Source organism: Alosa alosa, chromosome 22 (genome assembly GCF_017589495.1).
Source record: "Alosa alosa isolate M-15738 ecotype Scorff River chromosome 22, AALO_Geno_1.1, whole genome shotgun sequence".
Taxonomy (NCBI): Eukaryota; Metazoa; Chordata; class Actinopteri; order Clupeiformes; family Clupeidae; genus Alosa; species Alosa alosa.
The window spans coordinates 11,629,994-11,650,566 of record NC_063210.1 but is presented as its reverse complement, the minus strand read 5'-3'; the positions used below and the strand labels follow the sequence as shown (position 1 = coordinate 11,650,566).

General features: G+C 41.0%; 2 protein-coding genes across 2 annotated transcripts in view; one reads left to right on the top strand and one right to left on the bottom strand.

Moving 5' to 3' along the window:
• The window catches only part of si:dkey-94f20.4 (synembryn-A), a 10,355-nt gene extending 7,279 nt beyond the window's left edge, over positions 1–3,076 (bottom strand). Inside the window, exons 1-5 of the mRNA XM_048233855.1 lie at positions 2,674–3,076; positions 2,276–2,361; positions 1,832–1,879; positions 931–948; positions 134–223 (exon numbers count right to left, since the gene is read on the bottom strand). Of these exons, the coding sequence (XP_048089812.1) occupies positions 134–223; positions 931–948; positions 1,832–1,879; positions 2,276–2,359 (240 nt within the window). The 5' untranslated portion in view covers positions 2,360–2,361; positions 2,674–3,076. The remainder of the gene's footprint in view (positions 1–133; positions 224–930; positions 949–1,831; positions 1,880–2,275; positions 2,362–2,673) is intronic.
• A 7,153-nt stretch (positions 3,077–10,229) lies between these two features.
• Positions 10,230–20,573, top strand: part of LOC125287839 (transient receptor potential cation channel subfamily M member 4-like) — a 28,087-nt gene continuing 17,743 nt past the window's right edge. Inside the window, exons 1-4 of the mRNA XM_048233887.1 lie at positions 10,230–10,842; positions 15,568–15,629; positions 15,725–15,902; positions 20,165–20,345. Coding sequence (XP_048089844.1) covers positions 10,777–10,842; positions 15,568–15,629; positions 15,725–15,902; positions 20,165–20,345 — 487 coding nt within the window. The 5' untranslated portion in view covers positions 10,230–10,776. The remainder of the gene's footprint in view (positions 10,843–15,567; positions 15,630–15,724; positions 15,903–20,164; positions 20,346–20,573) is intronic.

Here is a 20,573-nt window from a genome sequence, read left to right as displayed (position 1 = left end):
TGTTCAGTGTACACGTGTGTGTGTGTGTGTGTGTGTGTGTGAGTTCAGTGTACACGTGTGTGTGTGTGTGTGTGTGTGTGTGTGTGTGTCTCTGTTCATAAGATATTGAGAACAAAAAAACGGTCAGGATTACCAGTCTGAGAATAACATCCGGGTCCTCTGCCTTTTCATCATAGTCAGAATCAGAGTCGGGCAAATAGTCCCGCACCTTATTCTTCTTGAACTGAAGTATGAGGAAATGCATGTATGACATTAAAATAGGTTTGTGTTTTCAAACCACTTTGAATTCATCTTGACAGACATTAAGAAGACATTTAGTTTGATATGAAAAGGGATGTGAAGAACTTTAACCCTCCTCTGTGAGCCTCTTGTTTAACCTCAAAACATGTACTGATTAATCAAGACTTAAGACCAATGGTTAATGTGCACCATGGTAAGGACTAGTGTTAACATGAGACTCACGGAAAGTCTTTAAAGTCTCCTGAATGCTTTCTCGTAACTCACAGTAGACTACTGTACTCTGCACAGTTACAAGAATGCTATCTAATCTAACCTACTGTACTCTAATCAAACTGGGTGTTGTTTGTAGGCGAAGATGTAGCTGCTCCATTCAAAACTATTATGTGTTTTTACACAATGTTTATCAATTTTATGTTGAACCCTAGGCTTTCATAGTGTTTATAGATTATGTCTATATCTGGTTATCTACAGTATCTATATATATATATTATCATATATATTATCATACACAGTATATAACAATATAACAGTTAATGTATAGTATAGGTACTTTGTTTTTGTTTACTTTGCATTTAAAAGGCCCATGCTCTACAACTGGATCCATACACACTCGTGATACTAAACACGTGTCTGTGTTGCTCTGCATGTGTTATTGTTGTTGTACATTTGTGAACAGAGGTGAAGGAGTACCTGTTCCAGTTCCTGCCTCTGTTTCATCCCACCAGGGTGTGTGAGGCAGTGGATGAAAAGGAGAGAGTGGGGGGTGAGAGACATAATATACAAAGCAGCACGTGACACTTCATACACCAGGGATCCCCAGCTGGTGCAACAATATCGCCAGCCTATTTTAAAACTTTTTTTTACAGTACAAGCTTTTTATAACACACACACACACACACACACACACACACACACACACACACACTCACACACACACACACACACACACACCCCTCCACCTTTTAATTCACATGACTTAGTGCAGATAATGCCATCCCATACACTTTCTGTCTAGTACATTGCTGCTCAGGGTATTTAGCTGTTAAGTTGATGATACATGGGACACTTTTAGGTCAATGTTTCTAGGAAACCACATAACAAGTTCCATTTAATTAGATGATCATGACAAAATGGCTTCTGATGATTCTGAAGTTCTTAGGAAAAGACATTGCTCAACATCACTGCTCAAAAAGTTGCCCCATAGAATGCACCAGAGCTTCATTGCAAACGTCAAAACAAATGGTCTGAATAGTTACGCAAATGGGACCCACCTTGCAACCCCGACAAGGAGGTTTGCCCAACCCAGTGTGTGTGTGTGTGTGTGTCAGGTAGGAATTAGTGAAAGGGAGCTTATAGCCTGGAATTTACTAAGCCACACCGAGGGACATGCAGCATCAGCGGACAGCAGAGGATAAACACACAGATAGACAGACAGGTGTGTGTGCGTGCATGTGTGTATGTGAGTTTGTGTGTGTGTGTGTGTGTTTCTGTTCCACTGTTTTCCCCTCTGTGTGTGTGTGTGTGTGTGTGTGTGTGTATGTGTGAGATAAACACAGAAAGGGAGAGAATGTGTGTGCAGATACATGCTTACCCTTCTCCGCTCCTGTTCCTCTTCATCAAAAAAGAAGCACTGCGCATACTGCATTGGGGGAAAATACAAGTCAAAGAGATTGAGTCTGTCAGCACACGGAATCTCACGCTAATCTCACCTCAACCTGTCTATAATAGAGTCACACATGCAATCACAGATGGGGTTCATGATGGAATTGTACCTTGCTGTGTAATTTCTTATCTATTTGTCATTATTTTTCAATTTTTTAGCTAACACTTTTATCTAAAGCGACTTACAGAGACCAATCACAGGGACTGTCCCCTGGAGCATCTCAGGGGTTAAGTGCTTTGCCCAAGGACACAACGGTGCAGTCGGGAATCGAACCCATGACTTTCTGGCTACTTTCTGCCAATTGAATGCAGGCCTAATATTGGTAAAGAGATGTAATCCCTGTGATGTAATCAATAAGGATAACATTAGCACCTCTCTGTTGAAGTGCTGCAGCTGCACCCAGATGCCATCTTCATCTCCCTCTTTGATGCAGCGAATAATGTCTTCCACATCCATAGCTAATAAGTAATTACACACACATGCACACACAGTTCACAAAGAATGAGATACTGACTCATGCAAACACACATATTTGAATATAAGGATCATATCAATTATTGTACACACACACACACGTGTAAATATGTATACAAACTCACACGCACACTCACAAATAAACTGTAAGTGTGCAAGTATGTGAATACACATACACACACACGCACACCAACATAATAGAAACACTGTAAAACTCTATGCCTACAAGAAAAATACGATGTGCATCTTTGGTCACAGTATAGCGATATGAAAGTCAGGTAAACAGGCGATCCTACCTCTGCGATCCCAGTGGATGTGTGATCAGGTTTAGGGAGAAAAATCCAAAGCCTCTCCCCGAGGACAATAATGAGAGGATGGATTCTCCTCTCTATTTCTCTTTTCCTCTCTCTCTCTTGTTCTAAAACTGATGTAAACACAGTTGTAATGTTTACTTATTTACTGATTGTGTCTTCTTTTTTTGGAGTTGTTCTCGCTGTCTCTGTTTTTCCTGTTTTTTCCCTGCCAATTCCTCCATCTGCTCATTGCCCCCACTCTCTCTCACTCTCTCTCTATCTGTCCATCTCTCTCTCTCTCATCATCATCCGTTCTTTCTCTGCCCACTAATCCAGCAGTGCATTAGTTATGCACTAATCCTTTAATGGATTTCGTCTTCATCTCTTTTCCCTGACCCCCTAACCTTATCTAAACCAATGGGGCTATGAATGTGTATTATCTCACCAAGCCCAGAGGATGTCACTAGCATTAAAACACACTAAAGTGTCTCTCAGAGTGTTATATTTGATAAGAATTACACCGAGACGTGGTAGCGTCAACTCATCGTATCATCTACTTACATTTTCAAACTCCCACCGACAGACCCAAGTCATTAAACACTGATCGGTCAAGCATAATAAAATGCTCTCAGCACAACAGAACAACTCACTGCATCACTGAACACTAACTTGATACATTACGGAGAAACACTTGTGTGCGGACATAACAATGAGGGCTTAAGTTTGAGTGATCCTAAAACTGGCTCCATTTAGTTTCCATAGCATCTGGCTTTCAACATTCTTTCTCTATTATGGTGCAATATTTAGACACAGCGCTGGCTATAGCCTGGGAACACCCAGACCTTCACAATTGGGAGTGGGTCTGGAAAAGGCTCATTTACTTATGACTTCCAGCGGTAGTGAAATTAAACATAAATTGGTGCATTAAACTCTTACCAAATTGTTTCAAAAGTGTAGCAATCTTGTAGATGAAGGTTTTAAATGCAGTTGTTTACTCAATTCCAAAGAAATACACGCCCATGCTGGATTAGCGATTGTATTCGTGTGCCCGTGTTTCAGGGATATTGGAAAAGGACTTCAATGGGCTCTTGGGCAGATGGACCTGCAGAGCAAATCCCAAATTTGCTGAAAGTTCGTATAGTCTAGCTATGTAAGAGCTTGAAAATCACTGACTGCACAAAATGTATAGCACACCATTGCTGACTATGTATAAGTAAGTATAAGTATATATACTCTTTTGATCCTGTGGGGGAAATTTGGTCTCTGCATTTATCCCAATCCTTGAATTAGTGAAACACTCAGCACACAGTGAACACATAGTGAGGTGAAGCACACACTAAGCCCGACGCAGTGAGCTGCCTGCAACAACAGCGGCGTTCGGGGAGCAGTGAGGGGTTAGGTGCCTTGCTCAAGGGCACTTCAGCCGTGCCTAGGCTACTGGTCGGGGTTCGAACAGGCAACCCTCGGGTTACAAGTCCAAAGCACTAACCAGTAGGCCACGGCTGCCCTGCAACCAGCACACATGCTCATGCTCAATCAATGACAGATATGTGCTATTCATTCATTCATTCATTTATTTATGATTAGGTGATAAACTGATGCATGTGCAGGACGCATACCGCCAGTAATATTTATATAACCTGTCCACCTTGTCTGCTAGACAAAAGCACAGTAGCAAGCACCAGTAAGGGTAGTGTGTGAATCCATCAGGTGTCCAGGCCAATGTGTTTCCTGACAGGATACTCTACTTGTGAGCCCAGTGGGTAAACGACAAAATTCTGCGCACGCACACACACACACAGGAGTTGGTAAGTCATAAACAACAGGAAGTGAGTGTCAACAGTAGGCAAAAGTTTAAGTTAGAAAGGACATGATTTGTAAACACACACAAAAAACAAATACATGTACTTACATGCACCCAGATGGAATGACGCACAATGGCATCAACAGTTAAAAGATAACAAGTAGGTATAGAAGTGTGTTAGGCAAGACAGCCTGGGAAAGAGCCTGGAGAGAATTTGTTAACTATATCACGTCATGCCCATGGGAAAGTTTTTGCTGTCTCTACTACCACAGAAAACTTATAGGGCTGTATTTTGGGCACCAGCGCATGGCGTAAAGTTCGCTTTTCACCTACGCAAAGTTGAATTCGGTATTTTGCACGTTTATTTTTTAAACATTGCGACCAGGGGTGTGGCAATTAACAACGTAGGGTGGGGCCTGGCGCGTTGTCTAAAAATCGCTATCATACACCACCTAAACCTGGTCAGAAGTCAATGGCGAGTTGTTCATATGCTATTTGAAGAGCGCATGTCAACAGTCATATTGGCAGGTGCACGCACCATCCTTCTATCATTCATGAACGCACACCAGCGCACGTCCATGCAAAGCATTACAAATTGCACGATTACAATGGGAAATATAATTAGAATAAAGATATTACGAAATTCTGAACATCTCATGATGAGTAGTTATTCACCATCATTTGCAAATTGGTAATGACGGTTAAAAGTGATTAGGGGAGAGGCGAGAGACACGTATGGAGCACAGCTGAAGACGCACTGTCACGAGATATAAGCAACTCCTCTGCAGGATAAATGTTGTTTTATTGAGTCATTTGAGCAATATTAGGGTAAGTGTTGCTTTTTCCAGCCTATGTTTTCGGTGGTAACCCATTGTCAGTCAATAGCGAAAGTAATATCTAGACATATAACTGTCTTGTCGTTGACTGACTCCTTGGTGAAGTTAGTTTCACTTTGCCAATGAGATCAAATAATAGACGAGTGCAAATGCGTGAAGGCTATGCTAGGTTTTAGTAAAGCATGGTTTAAGAATGACTATTCCATACTGTCTCGCAAGCAGCCTCCTTCAAATGCGCCGTTGAATGCCAAAATACCGATGCATTTATTTGACATATCGCGCTTTGCGCCGTTAAAGGGAATGACAGATGTCATTCTCATTGGTTTAAAATGATGTTACGCCCCAAACACACCCATATGACTGATTAAAAAACCTAGGAACACCTTGTTGCGCCATGCGCTCCACGTTTGATAACGTCCTACTAAATTTGAATAGACTTTTGACGAGTGACGATGCACTTTAGAATGTCATGATAGGGCCCATATTCTCTCATGGAAAATAACAGATTACAAAATACTTATTACACAGAAATGATAGACTCATCTTGAGTCAAGTAAAAATAAAATGATTCCGATAAATACCAATATGAGACACACCATCACCAAGGCTGTTTCCCTTAAAATGTATGTTTTTTTTTTATTTGTTGTTTTTTGCTGTAAATTATTTTGTTGTATATATTTTTTAGTTTCATGAAGAATTAAGATATCGTCATCATATACTCTACTTCTGAGAGTAGCCTAGCACCTGGGCACACTTGGTTGCCTTCTGAACACAAGCTCATCATTTATATAAAGCAGGGCAGAGCAGATAGGCAATGTGGCCCTTGACCAAACTCTCTCTCTCTCTCTCTTTTTCCTGTGTCCTCTGTACATGTACAGTGTCTTTGGTTCCCATTTGCCCAGCAGACAACAATAAATAGTGTATGTGTGGGGTGTGTGTCTTTGTGTGTGTGTGTGTGTGTGTGCTATAGACTTACAAATGTCTACTCATATGATCCAAAACAATACTTCTCCAAGTGAAGAAAGTCTGCAAACATTTGGGGAAATGTAGCACAGTGTTATGTCACCAACATGTGCTTATGCCTATGGTATGCAACTATGTGTAAAGATGTGTTTCATTTGTGACTGTCGTGTGAGGCCAGCAAGTTTCACATAGTCAAGTGTGGCAGGGAATTCCAAAATAAAAACCAGAGTAGGTCCCACATCAAAAGAGGTTTTCATAAGTATGTTCTAAACTTGGGATATGAATATTAAAAAATTCTGACTTGGTTGTGAAAATATTCAAAAACACGTCTTCACAAGAGGCCAACGTTTGATCATTCTTCTTTAAACATGACTGATGACACTTATATCATAAACACAGACAGACAGACGCATTCTTTCCGGAACCTGCTCCATGTCAAAGTCACAGTGATAAGCAAAATTTTAACACATTGTATACATGACCTGGAAACCCATGATGTAAACATGAAGATGCATAGGACTCCCGACACACACGATAACCTAAAGTTCATTACCAAATAAAGTAGGCTAGAGGCAATGCATTTTTTGTCTGTGTTTACAAGCACAGGTGTGAGTAAAGTTGTTTATGCATGTGTATGTGTGTGTGTGTGTGTGTGTGTGTGTGTGTGTGTGAGAGAGAGAGAGAGAGAGAGAGAGTATGTATTTTTGTGCGAGAGGTTATGAGTCAATGGATTATTTTGACTACAAAAACAACTCCAGATGGACTTTGCAGGAAAAGTGCACAATAGAACTAGTGGGGGAAACCATGAGAGAGAGAGACAGAGAGAGAGAGAAAGAAAGAGAAAGAGAGAGACCAATCATGAAATCCATTTTCTTATGTGCCCTAGATGGAATGATAACACTTAGTGTGCCTCAGTCCTGGATGTCAGGATGTACCAGAAGTGGATATTCATTTCCTGGGAATTGGGTAATCACATGATTTAGACTGACTTCTGAAGGAACTACAGTGGGAAACTTCCATAGGGAAATAAGGGCTTGTGGGTAAAAAAGGGGGAGAGGAGGTTGAGGGGTATGCGAAGGACACTTCAGAAATAAACATCGGGAAAAAACGTGACTCAGGGGAAGAAATGGCAGGAAAAACAAAATGATAAAGAAAAAGCTGCTTTAAGAGGTGGGGCTATTTTGAGGGATGCCCGGGGAGAGAGAGGGGGGGTCCGTTTCCTGCAGGTGGCGGAAATGAAGCAATCTTTCCAGAAACAATCACTCGAGCAAAAGCCAGGGAGAAGGGGTCCAGAGCAGGGGAGAGGGGGGAGGATACGGAAAAACAAGAGGAAGATGATGAGTTGAAGAGAGGGGGAAGATGAAGATGGAAACGATAGACCATGCAGCACGAGCACAAAGTCACATAATCAAGTTTTGAAACAGGATATTCGATTAGGTCATGTCAGTTTTCATCATGACTAACCACTCACTCATCACCTGCAGGTAAACTTTACGACTTTAAGAAGCAGGTGTTTTCCTTTAACCTTTACACTCCCTTTCTATGAAGATCATTGGCAAAAAAAAAATGCAATTCCTGGTTACAACCCCCAAATGGAAATGTACAGCCAGTGACTCCTACACATCCTGAGGGGTACTGGGTTGAAAGATGGAGGGAGGTGGGAAAGATGGAGGGAGGTGAAGGAGTACATCCCCTCTTCTTCTCCTTCTCCCTCCCTCTCATATATACCGTGGGAGGGGAGAGAAAGAGTCAGACTTGAGACACGAAGAACAGCCAAGAACATCTAGAGAGGAAAGGACCAAAGACTATTTTATCTGATTTCATAGATGACATTCCTGAGTCTTATATTTTCTAAGAGGATTGAAGGATTAATGAAGCAGCAAAAAGATTGCCATAGATGTTTGCCATTCATGACAGGTGATTTTTCTTCTCTTAATAATACATTTTATTGGTAGAATCAAATTAAACATTAGCTGAAAGTGCCGTTATTATGAAATCTTTCATTTAAATTATGTAACTACTTGCTAACTATAGGGAAGCATTCACAATATAATTTGTTTTTATTCAGAGGTTGAGCTTTCGTGATACATTATGTAACATGTTTGCATTTTTATATTACATAGCATTGTCTACTGTTATATTAGTATTTCTTCTGGAAAATTTAATAGTTTTTAATTATGTGTATGCCTTTTCTCAGGTTCTTCTGTTGTGAAGATGGCTGTGTTATTTCTGCTCACAGCTCATCTAACTACAGCCATCCCACTCAGGGACATGCACAGGTAGGCTCACAAGTGACCAAACACACACACATACAGGTCAAAAATCAAAACATCAATCAAACAGGTCAAACATCAGTCAACATCCTCATATAAAGCCCTTTGTAACATGCTACATTACTCTTCTACAGAACACAACTAGATGTGCTCCACAAAAGATCTATACAGAAGTTGAAGGACTTACTACTTCACAGAACTGAAAACCATGCCAGTGTTGAATCAGTCATTGATAACAGAGACACTGGACCTGGTGATAGGTAAGTTGGGCAAGCTGCTGCTCAAGTAAAGGATAAACGAAAATAAATGGTCAACTTACATAATAGACAAAAATGTTAACAGTTTTTTTAAGACAAAAATAATATCTATATTAGATTGGCTAAATGTTTTGCAAAAGAAAGCACAAACGTTGATTTCACAGTGGTTACATTGCAATATTAAATTTGCCATTTTCTTTCCCTCAGTACCCACATCAACCTCCGTGTGAGGCGCGCTCCACCGAGAGGCTGCCAACTCGGCACATGCCAAGTGCACAATCTGGCAGACACGCTGTACCGAATCGGGCACACAAATGGCAAGGATGAGTCCAAAAAAGCCAATGACCCCAAAGGATATGGCCGCTGAGTATCAGACAGGACTGGGATCAATTAGACTGAGAGACTGTGTGTGTCTCTCTCTCTCTGTCTGTGTGTGTGTATGAATGTGTTTGTGTGTGTGTGTGTGTATATGTGAGAGGGGTACATTGTGACCAGAGGAGCTCAGCACTTGATTCAACTCATCTGTTCTCTTCACTTGACTGGACTGAATGTATTAACTGGTACTCATTATTTTAATGTGGAGAGTGAAATATGAGTAGTCGGCCTATTTGAATGTAGTTCAGTGTGTTACACAACCTTGCTGCTTATGCTGTACATAATATAGATATTTTGTATTATACAGATATTTTGTACTATACCAAAGTCTATTGTAGGTTCAACCAATTTATAAATATAAAATATATGCTATTGTTGACTCCTGGTCCTTTATTGATGACTATAGGGCTAGGCCCTGGTAATTGTTTTAATAAAATCAATGGAGAAATAAGGCAAATACAGAACTAATAAAAAAAATCTGCATAAGAAAATAATTTCGATTGAGTCAGCATCTGTGAGTGAAAGAGTGAGTGTGTGTGTGCTTAGATTTGTGTAGTTAGGTATGGTTGGCACTTCCTTGTTTTTTGTGTTCACGTGCCAGCGACAAACATAAGCGTAGCAGAAATGTAATGCACTCAAGATAATATCTAAACTATTATTGCTGGTAGGCAATAGTTTTATTATGGGGCAGCCGTGGCCTACTGGTTAGCGCTTCGGACTTGTAGCCGGAGGGTTGCCGGTTTGAACCCCGACGGGTGAAGTGCCCTTGAGCAAGGCACCTAACCCCTCACTGCTCCCCGAGCGCCGCTGTTGCTGCAGGCTTAGTGTGTGCTTCACCTCACTGTGTGCTGAGTGTGTTTCAATAATTCACGGATTGGGATAAATGCAGAGACCAAATTTCCCTCACGGGATCAAAAGACTATTTTACTCAGCATCATATTTGATCAAGAAAGGAGATCAATGAGAATTAGGCTATCTGAGAACATCTGTTTCATAGGGTTATTGTAGTTTGCCTATTCATTTACTGTGACAAACCTTTCCAAGTCTGAGGCACAGTAATTGGTGATAATACTGTTTTGCAGCGCGTAAAGGTCACGATGGAAATAACGTCAGAGTAATTTGATATGTGCATGTAGAATGGTCATTGCTGACCTAATTAATTCAGTCAGACAGATCACAATACTCGTATGTGTATGATCAACAACACTCAACACACGCGATTTTATCAGGAATAGCCTTCTGTCCGCAATCACTGCACAGCGGACAGCACAGCAGTTGAATCGGCTGACATTCACAGCACGCTTCCCGTTTTGACGCTCTTTGGGAACGCCTTGAAATAGCCTCGGCTACACAGAAGTTAGGGTTGATACCATAGACTGTAAAAAATAGATTGATACCTGCCTCTTGTTTCTTTTTCCTGCATGTTTTGGGCCACACCTTACTCGACTCCACCTAAATCAACAGGTAGGCTAGTTAACACCAGTTATGTACAGTGAAAAAAATTGAAGTGCGATCAAACTTGTTTGATTTGCACAAAGATCGAAACCTCTTCTGTCCGAGATCTCAGCGTCTGTTAAGTTTTTCACGAACACAGCTGGATGGACGAGTCAGAAGTCGACGGAGGAGAGAAGGGAGGTGGAGTGTCCAAACATGAGAAAGACCAGGTAAAATGTTAAGGAATGCTAGGGCTGTTAAGGGCTGGCGAAGTCTTGCCATATGGTAGCCAAACAAAACGTGAACGATAGCCTAGCCTACTTGCACACATTAAACACACACACCAATAACTAACAATGAATGACGTAAGGTAGTGCAAGTTGCATTGTCCCAAATCCTGTTAACATGAGAGGCCAAGCAGATTGTTAAAATGCGGAACTGAGAGACAGCGCCAAGCCGAGCCGAGGATTCACTTCACTTCCCTGTGCTGTCTGAGGATCTTTACGTTAGCACTGAAAGAAGACTGCTTAATTAGGGTGACCAGACGTCCTCTTTTGCCCTGACATGTCCTCTTTTTGAAACCTAAAAATGTGTCCGGGCGAAAAATCAAAGTAGATTTTATTCTAGCCTCAAACGTGTTAACAGCGAATTTGCATTGCTCTCTCTTAGTTTTTCCATCCAACGTCCTAATACGCATTTAATCTATTCGAATAAGAAATCCCGGTTGGAAACACGTGAAATGCGCATCAAAAATCCTAATGCGCATTGATTCGCTAGAGGGAGTGGTTTAACTCTCGATGCGCATATGGTATAATGGGAATAAAGTTTATGGAAACGGTTTATTCGCATCGTGTGAAGTAACCTTCAGAGAATCTCAGCAATCTCTGACGCTTCCCTATAACATTAGGCAACTTAATGTGTTCACTTGCTTGTTTCCGTAGAATAAAACAAATTGAATACACACATCGGTGCAGAGTTGTTTTGCTGACGCTAAAGTTTTCGCCAACAACTCGATCGGCACACATCGCAAGTTTATACAACTGCAGTGCCCGTTCATGCCATTCCTGTAAACTGAAACTGAAAACCTGTAGCCCGATTACATGCCCGCAGGTATGCCTGCTTTAACAATAGGAAGATAGGGAAAAACATCATTCCAGCTAAGCATTCAATAATGTATACTGAATATCATAATATATGTAAGGGATAATGTATAGAACGCCGGTCATTGTCGGGAGATAGGTCCCGACAGGGCAAAACGGACCCCGACGCGCAGCAGAGGGGTCTTGTTCCGCCCTAGAAGGGACCTATTTCCCGATAATGACCGGTGTTCTATACATTATCCCGCTTATTACACGGCTACTTACCAAAACGACACAATAAACTCCCCACGATATGATTCTTTAGCCTACATAGCCTATATAGCCTATTTGTTACCGTTTCATCATGGCTTTTGCTGAGAAACAAATAGTTCACAACACACGATGAACTTAAATCAAACATTATTTAGAACACAGCTGATCAACCATCTGCTTTCACTTTTGAACGAAGTTCCAATCCTTGCATAGTGATATGAAAGAATTGACTTAGAAGCACAAAGCCCATTTTCCTTGACAGCGGTATGTTATACTTAGCAACGGTCTGTTATTCAGAATTAGCAGACCGCCGAACGTTGGGAAGGCCCATTCAAGTGAATGGAGCATTCTGCAGCATTATGAAGAGCCGTGTAACAATTAAGCAATATAGCAGGAGTGAGAGTGGGGTTGGTCATGGATCCCACGGGTGTTGTTCGGCAGTAGCTGTGGGAATATCCATGACCAATCCCACGATCACGAGTGCTATATTGCTTTTATACAACAATTCTACCACAAACTAAATAATCTGAAAACATCCCGTTATTGTTTAAAAATGTTAATTTCGACATCGTTCTTACGCATCAAAAAACAGTTCCCTTTTCAATAGACAGCGTCTTGGTTGCTAGGTAACCCTGTGTTCTTGAAAGAAATGTTGAAAGTCGGGCTGAAATCACATTCATATGTAGGTTTGCTGCATGCATGTTACAAGGACAATGGGCCATGTCATGTAAGGGACATGGTACTGCATAAAAACGGAAACATTGTCTACATTGCAGAACCACTCAACTTTATTATTTTATGGTGAATAAATGTCACACTGCTGTGCACAGCCTGACGTGACGATGCTAGCACGTTAGCAGCGGTTAGCTAACGTTAGTTATCTACAAGTCTCCTCCAAGTGACAATCATATTATACACAATGCTGGCAATGCTGAGAACAATTAGCATCCTCGTTTATCTTACTTACAGTGAGTTGACTGTGTGGCTTAATCCACAGATGTGGTGAAGCACTGTTTCGTTATGGTTTGCTAAGGAGTAACCCATTGCTTAAAATAGTGGAGGGCTGGGATGAAAACATTGTGTCAAATCTTCGCATTGTATCGCGGAGTGATTTATTATTAGCTGTGCAAAGTCTGATCTGACACCTCAGACTTTGCTTTCTTTGCCGATGCAACTAAAACGCCAGTCACAAGAGGCCAGCCGCTGTTTCACCTCCTAAGCATCCATTTCTGCATCTTTCTCGCAGCTAACCGAAACGCATCACCTGACCGCTCATTTAGCCTACCGCGCAAGCCCGAGCCCCCGTGAAATGATAGAAATTAAGCTCTACAGTGAAGTGCCAAATTTGACAAAAAAACTGCCGAGACCTTGGTCGTTCCCAAGTGTATGGCGGTCTCCGGCGATGGGAAGCTGCTAACACCCGATTGCGCAATATAAACATTCTCCGCCTTCTCCTTCTAATCGATATTAAACAAAATATTTTCAAAATTAAGGCATGAATAAGGCCTAGGGCCTAGGCTATTCCGACCGCAGAGAGGAGGGCGTCCATTTCCCTCAATATAGGCAAAGTATCCCAAAATACTTAGAATCAATAGGCGTTGGAAACGCTGACTAATGCGCATTTTAGTTATGTGCGGATGCGCATCACTAATTCGCATGAGTTGGATGGAAACACGCTAATGTCTTTCATTCACATATAGTCACGCCCTCCCCCTACAGTTCGCTTTGCATTGAGTGGAAAGTGTGTTGAGCCTGACCTTAGCTACCGTCGTTGGTCGATAGTAATCTCTGTAAACATTTAATTGGTCAGTCAGTCACCTCAATAACGCAAACGTCCTTGTTTAGTGTAAGTTCACTGACGAATTAAAACGTACATTTCCTTGTTTCTGTCTCGGTCGAGATCATCATGAAGCTGAGTGCTGACCTGCAAAGCAGGCACTTGTCTACTTGACACAGCCTACTTGTCGGTCGCAAATAAAGGTGTCAACGACCTTCAGGTAGGCTACACAATGTTCAGCAAAGCTTCGAACGGCAGCGAGGGATGAGAGCTCATCAGTTAAAGTGACAGTGACAGAGTTTTTCGACCTTAACATTACGTCTCCAAAATCATTTTGATGGCACATAACCTCATAACTAGACTGTAAAAAATATAACATGACGAACAGCACTTCTGCCATTGTCTGAGCGGCCTTCTCTAGACGATTGCCGACCTAGCAACTTTCTAATTTTGGGTGGGAAACTGCACTTTAGTTATCCCTTTAAACTGCCTTTAAAGGATAGCCTGCACACTTACAACAGCAAATGTCAATAATCCTCTATCTACTGTAGCCTATATTCAGGTGAATTAAATATGTTGGCATAACATGAGGCAGGGGTTCCCAAACTTTTCCTTGACAAGGCCCCCCAAATACCACTAGGTTCTGGCCAAGGACCCCTTGATGTGTTATTAAACCCAACGACAATACTACGGCAAATTTAAAAATACATTAAGCTAATCCTAGTAATTATTTTAGCCACAAGCACTTTGTGATGAAGCATACAGTGTGTAAAATTACATTTGGGGCTTTCTGCTAAATGAGAGCTATCACTCTACTATTATTCCCAGTCATTATCATGGAAAATAATGTTCAGATATGCGACAAATTATTATAATGGCATTGTATAACAACCCTCATAGTAATACATCATTTTCAAATGTATTTATTTGTTGCTTTTATTTTTCTTTCCAACTTGCTGAGGCCCCCCTGGCACCCCCTCGTGGCCCCCACTTTGAAAACCACTGACATGAGGGATAGATGTAGGCCTTTTTCTTTACAAAAGAAATATCTAATAATAATGGATTGAAAAGAGGTAGGCCTAATAATAGACCAGACATGATTGAATAGGTATAAGAAAACAGACAACATCCACATCAGTCCCCAACTGTTTTCACAGGTCAGGATTATTAAACTCTAAAACAGATTGTCAAAATTATAGAGCTAGGCTACTGTAAAAGATTCAGTTTGTATTTTCAGAAACATCTTGGATCAAATTTAGACATATGCAACATTAATGATGGGTCGCCATCCAAATGTATCTTGCGTGTATAGAGCTCAACAGCCCTGCTTTTATTGTAATTATTGTTTTTGCACATTTAAAACTTTCAAGTGTTCAAAATAGTCTTTTGAGGCAGTGTTTTTCTGTTAGCGGGCCGGCCAATAAAGCTCATTATCCCCACCCTGCTGAAGTGTCCTCTTTTTCACAAACTCAAATCTGGTCACCCTAGCTTAATTGTTTTTTTGCAGTAACATGGATGAATCAACTAGACAACCACCGAACCACAAAATTTGCTTATCGTTACGTTTACAGTAGCCTATAGCCTAGTTCCGGAAATGTAGTGTACTCCTTTGAAATAGATGGTGTGCCACAAAACTCCTTGCAGGTGCAAATCAAAGCAATTTAGGTCTATTTGCAGTCAGGCGAATAGCATTAAAATGTAAAATATAAATGGATGTGGCATTTAAGTAACAGTACTATTTTGTTAAATCTTCCACAATCGTTGTTTTATTTTCCTGCCTTTGTTTAGCTTTTCTGGGCACATGACAAGAATATTTGTGTTCCTAGAGTTGGATCCCCAAAATAATCAAAAAGAGACTGTGCACAACATTTGTGGAAGATGCATCAAGGTGAGCTTGAGGTTCTGAGGTGAGTTTTTTTTTTTTTGCACAGTTGCTAATTTCTTGGCAGTTGTTCTTAGCATTTGTTTTTGCACTTTACACAGCGATGGCCAGTGGTGCCAATGTGGGGTACCCAAAAAGGACCATCAGTCGATTGCCCTGGGCGACTACTTCAGCACAGCCATGGTCAGCAACTGGGTCTCTGCTCAGCATTCCTCCGAAGCTCCCACGGACGCCTTTGGTGAAGTGGAGTTTGATGGGGCTAGTAAGAGGCACAGCTATGTGAGTGGTCATTTGGTGGCCTACTATAATAATAATAATAATAATAATAATAATAAATATAGCCGCAAGCGGCAATGGCGGGCCCGAGCACCTGCGGGCCTCAACCCGTGACATGTCGGAATCCAACAAAGCAACGACGTGGTGTGTTTGTGAAATGTACATATTTGATGTGTGTGCTATTTGTTTTTGTATTGCCACATTGACTTGCTTGGCCAGGTGGGGGCGCAATGCAAGGCAGGCCCATTGGGTGTCATTATAATCATAATATATATTTACCTGAGAAATTTCAGATCATTCATTTTAAAGCCCCCCTGTGTAAGAAATTCTCCCATCTAGTGGTAAGGAGTTATATAGCAACCAACTACTTGGAGGAAGCGCTGCCTCGTTTAGAACTACGGGAGCCGTCACACATCAAAAGTGACACTAGTTCTGGACTCCTAGCACGTTGAAGCATAAACTTCTCTCTGAAAGCGTAATTCTCGCCGAAATGCACCCTAGGGTGTTTTGTGAATGTACATGAGTCAAACTATAAAAAGCATAATTATGTCTGAAGCTCCACTTTCAAGCTTGTCCGTGTTGTGGTTTTTGGGTCAAATGGAGTTTTGAATGGTAACTATTTTTTGATACATGATCGCGTCAAAATCGCTATTTTTAAAACACTAAGAGGCTCAACACAACATGAAACTTCCATCGAAGTATCATCAGTGTGTCTACACATGAACTCGAGCATTGATTGAGAACATTGTTCGTGTACACAGAGCTCACTAAAAGAAAGGTTTTGAAAAACTCACTTGGGTTTTCTGCTCGCTGCCATCATGCCAGTCAAGGAGTGAGTTGTCCAAAACCTTTCTTTTTAGTAAACTATGTGTACACTAACAATGTTCTCAATGCTCAAGTTCATGTGTAGAGACACTGATGATAGTTCGATCAAAGTTTCACGTTGTGTCGAGCCTTCTTAGTGTTTTAAAATAGCGATTTTGACGCATCAAAATAGTAGGCTAATGCCCCTACGACTCCCATTCACGAAAATTTGACTCAGGTACATTCACAAAAACACCCTAGGATGCATTTTGGCGAGAGTTACGCTTGAATAAGCAATAATAACATATTCATAACATTTGTTAACGTTATTGCCATTGCTTGTGTGCGATGCTAATAACTCTTTCAGACCTAGCTGCTAGCTAGCTATCGTTAGCACAGTAAACGGAAAGTGAATGGGACGGCTAGGTAGTAGGCTACTGCAGCTAAGGACTTTGGTTAAACTATTATTGTTGCAAACTAAACTGAAATAACACGTTCAGCAACTTTGTGGTCTGTTAGTCCTAGCATAACTATGTTAGGTTACTACTATACTAGGTTAGGTTGTCAACTGTCTCTGGGTCTAGAAACTAGAGATCAAGTGAGCTGGTGAAAGATCACGAACAAAGTTATTTCTCTCTATTTAAATTTCGTTGGAAAATACAATGTCAATGTCGGACTGTTAGGAAGATATGACTTGTAGAAAATGGGCTCGTAACTTACATTGCTGAATGTAGGGAAATTCTACAGATGAATCCAAGCTAATGTTTTTCTATGCATCCAGACGCCAAAGACTGAGCTGTATTCGCATATTATGTCCCTTGCTGGCCACCGGTATTTTAACATGGCACACGTACACGGCTAGTCGCCCCTGTGCTATGTAGATTTAAATGTGGATTTCTAAGCCAATAGGTATGCTTCGAATTGGTGGTGGTGGTAATTAAACATGAATGAGGCCACATTTATGAATGGTAAATGTTGATTGTGTTAACAAACAACTGAAAACGTTACACAGGGGGGCTTTAAGCAAAGAACATTTCTGATACACTTTTTGGTTGGCCAGATGGTGGCGCTGTGTTAGGCATGGAAATTACACATGTGAATATCATCACAATAATGATATCCAACATTTTTGTAAACTTTCAGATCAATCACTTAAGGCATTGTTAATTTCTGGCACATTTTCCTGCTTGGGCAGGTGGTGGGGCTATGCCAGGCAGGCCCATTGGGTGTCTGGATATCATCATAATCATAATTAACCATATCTATTAACCTGAGAAGTTTCAGACCATTCATTCAAAGCATAGAACATTTCTGGCACATTTCCTGCTTGGCCAGATGGTGGCGCTATGCTAGGCATGTGAATTACACATGTGAATATCATCACAATAGTATCCAATATTTTATAAAGTTTCAGATCAATCAGTTAAGGCATCGTCCATTTCTGGAACATTTCCTGCTTGGCCAGGTGGTGGCGCTATGCCAGGCAGGCCCATTGGGTGTCTGGATATCATCATAATCATAATATCTGTTATCCTGAGAAGTTTCAGACCATTCATTCAATGCACTGTGACTTTATGACACATTTCCTATTTATGTGGTAAGATATTAAAACCATAACATATTTCAACATATCAAAAATTCCTACACAATTTAACATCAGCAACATCTTGGCATAATGTTCGGCAAATTTCACATGAATCTGACAAACCATCTAGGAGCAGTATGTTAAAATTGATCATTGGACATCAGTGTAATCGTCATTCTTTCTGTTGCCAGTTGGTGGCGCTATGCCAAACATGAATTTGGTGTGTCTAGCTGAAAGTATGTGCCAACCACTGGATCAATCACCTAAGGGGGCGCTACTGAGTCCCTGGGCCACGCCCGGGGCCAAGCCTTTATGCCTGTGTAGCCATTGTGATACCAAATGTGTGTGCCAAATTCCAAGACTTTTCATCCATGCTAACCACCTCAAAAATAGCAAAATGGTGAACAACAAATAATAATAATAATAATAATAATCCTTTCAAAAACAATAGGGCTTCGCTAAGTGGCGCTAAGCTAAATATGCATTATGGGCATGTGAATATCATCACTACCATGGTATTCAAAGACCTGTGAAATTTAAAACATTTCAAGCCATGCATTGTGAATTAAGACACATTTATTGTTTATGTGGAAGGGTATTAAAATGTATAGTTTTGCCATTTCGTCAAATTACAACATATCAAAAAAAGCTTTACAATTTAGAATCAGAAGCATATTGGCATCATGTATACCAACTTTCACATGAATCGGATCAACCGTCTAGGAGGAGTATGTTAAAATGCACAAAATGCACAATGCACAAAATCCCAATTACCTCACTTCCTGTGGGCGTGGCTAATGGCATGTTAATACAAAAGTTGATTGTTTTTGGGAGTTACACACACCCACCAAATTTGGTGTGTGTATCTAAAACTATATGCCAACCACAAGTCACAGTGACATAAGGGGGTGCTATGGAGTTCCTGGGCCAAGCCCAGTGCCAAGGCTTTTCCCCTGTGTATTCATTGTACCTCTTGACGTGTGTGCCAAATTTCATGCGTTTTCACCGATGGGAAGAACCCTTTTTTGGCATCACAATTCATTACATTTTAGTCTGCACAAAATCCCAAATACCTCACTTACTGTTGGGCGTGGCCAATGCATTGTACATACGAAAGTTGTTCATCTTGGGGAGATACACACACCTACCAAATTTGATGCGTCTAGCTGAAAGTATGTGCCAACCACTGCCTCAATCACCTAAGGGGGCGCTACTGAGTCCCTGGGCCACGCCCGGGGCCAAGCTCTTGTACCTAACTGCTTTGCGTGACACCTGATGTGTGTGCCAAATTTCAAGATTTTTCACCCATCTTAACCACCTCAAAAAAGGAAAACGCTCTGAGACAAAGTTAAAATAATAATGATAATAATAATAATAATCCTTACAAAAACAATAGGGCCTTGCGCCCTTCGGTGCTCGGGCCCTAATAATAATAATAATAATAGGCTTTATATGTATAGCCCCTTTCATACACAGAATGCAGCTCAAAGTGCTTTACATTTAGAGCATGTAACACAATATGATCTATTACTGTATCATCTAAGTAGAGTTGTGGATGTGAAAAGTATTTGTTTTATTATGTCTGACGTCAAGCGTATTTGCTGTTATATCTCATGTTGGTTGATGCAGCTGTAGTGGGGTGGACAAAATGTTTTATGTTGTCACAAAGAGTTCTAAATGTATTCTTATCTGACTCCAAACAAACACTTGAATGAAAATCAAGAGCTCTTGATTCAAAAGGCGTTTTTAAATCTCTCCCTTCCTTTTCTGTTTAGCTTGAGATGGTTTCAGATTAGAATGGTTAGCATATAATTGAGTTTGTAAATAGAATGTTAATCCCAAGGTTGATTTTAATTGGACTCCATCTCTGATGTAGTACTTGCGTCTGTCATCCGACACCCCAGCCTCCATTGCCTACACCCTGATAACGGCCCACTGGGGCCTGAGTCTGCCCAACCTGGTGGTGTCTGTGGTGGGTGGAGAGGGCAAATCAAAGGTCCAGACGTGGGTGCGAGAGGTACTGCGGCAGGGACTGGTCAAGGCCTCCCAAAGCACAGGTAGTCACATGACCTTTATACTAAGGTTGAGAGCTCAACAGAGTGTGTTCATCAGAGGTTTACCATTTCTTTCACTCTAATAGTGTCATGAAATAAAAGTAATTGCATACTAAAAAGTTTGTTTAGTCTAATACTGTTAAATCAATTTATTTCCCTTTCCTTCATCATCTTTTTCTTCAAATGAGTTGTTGTTTATGGTCAAGTCTGTATGCACATGTGTTGTACTCT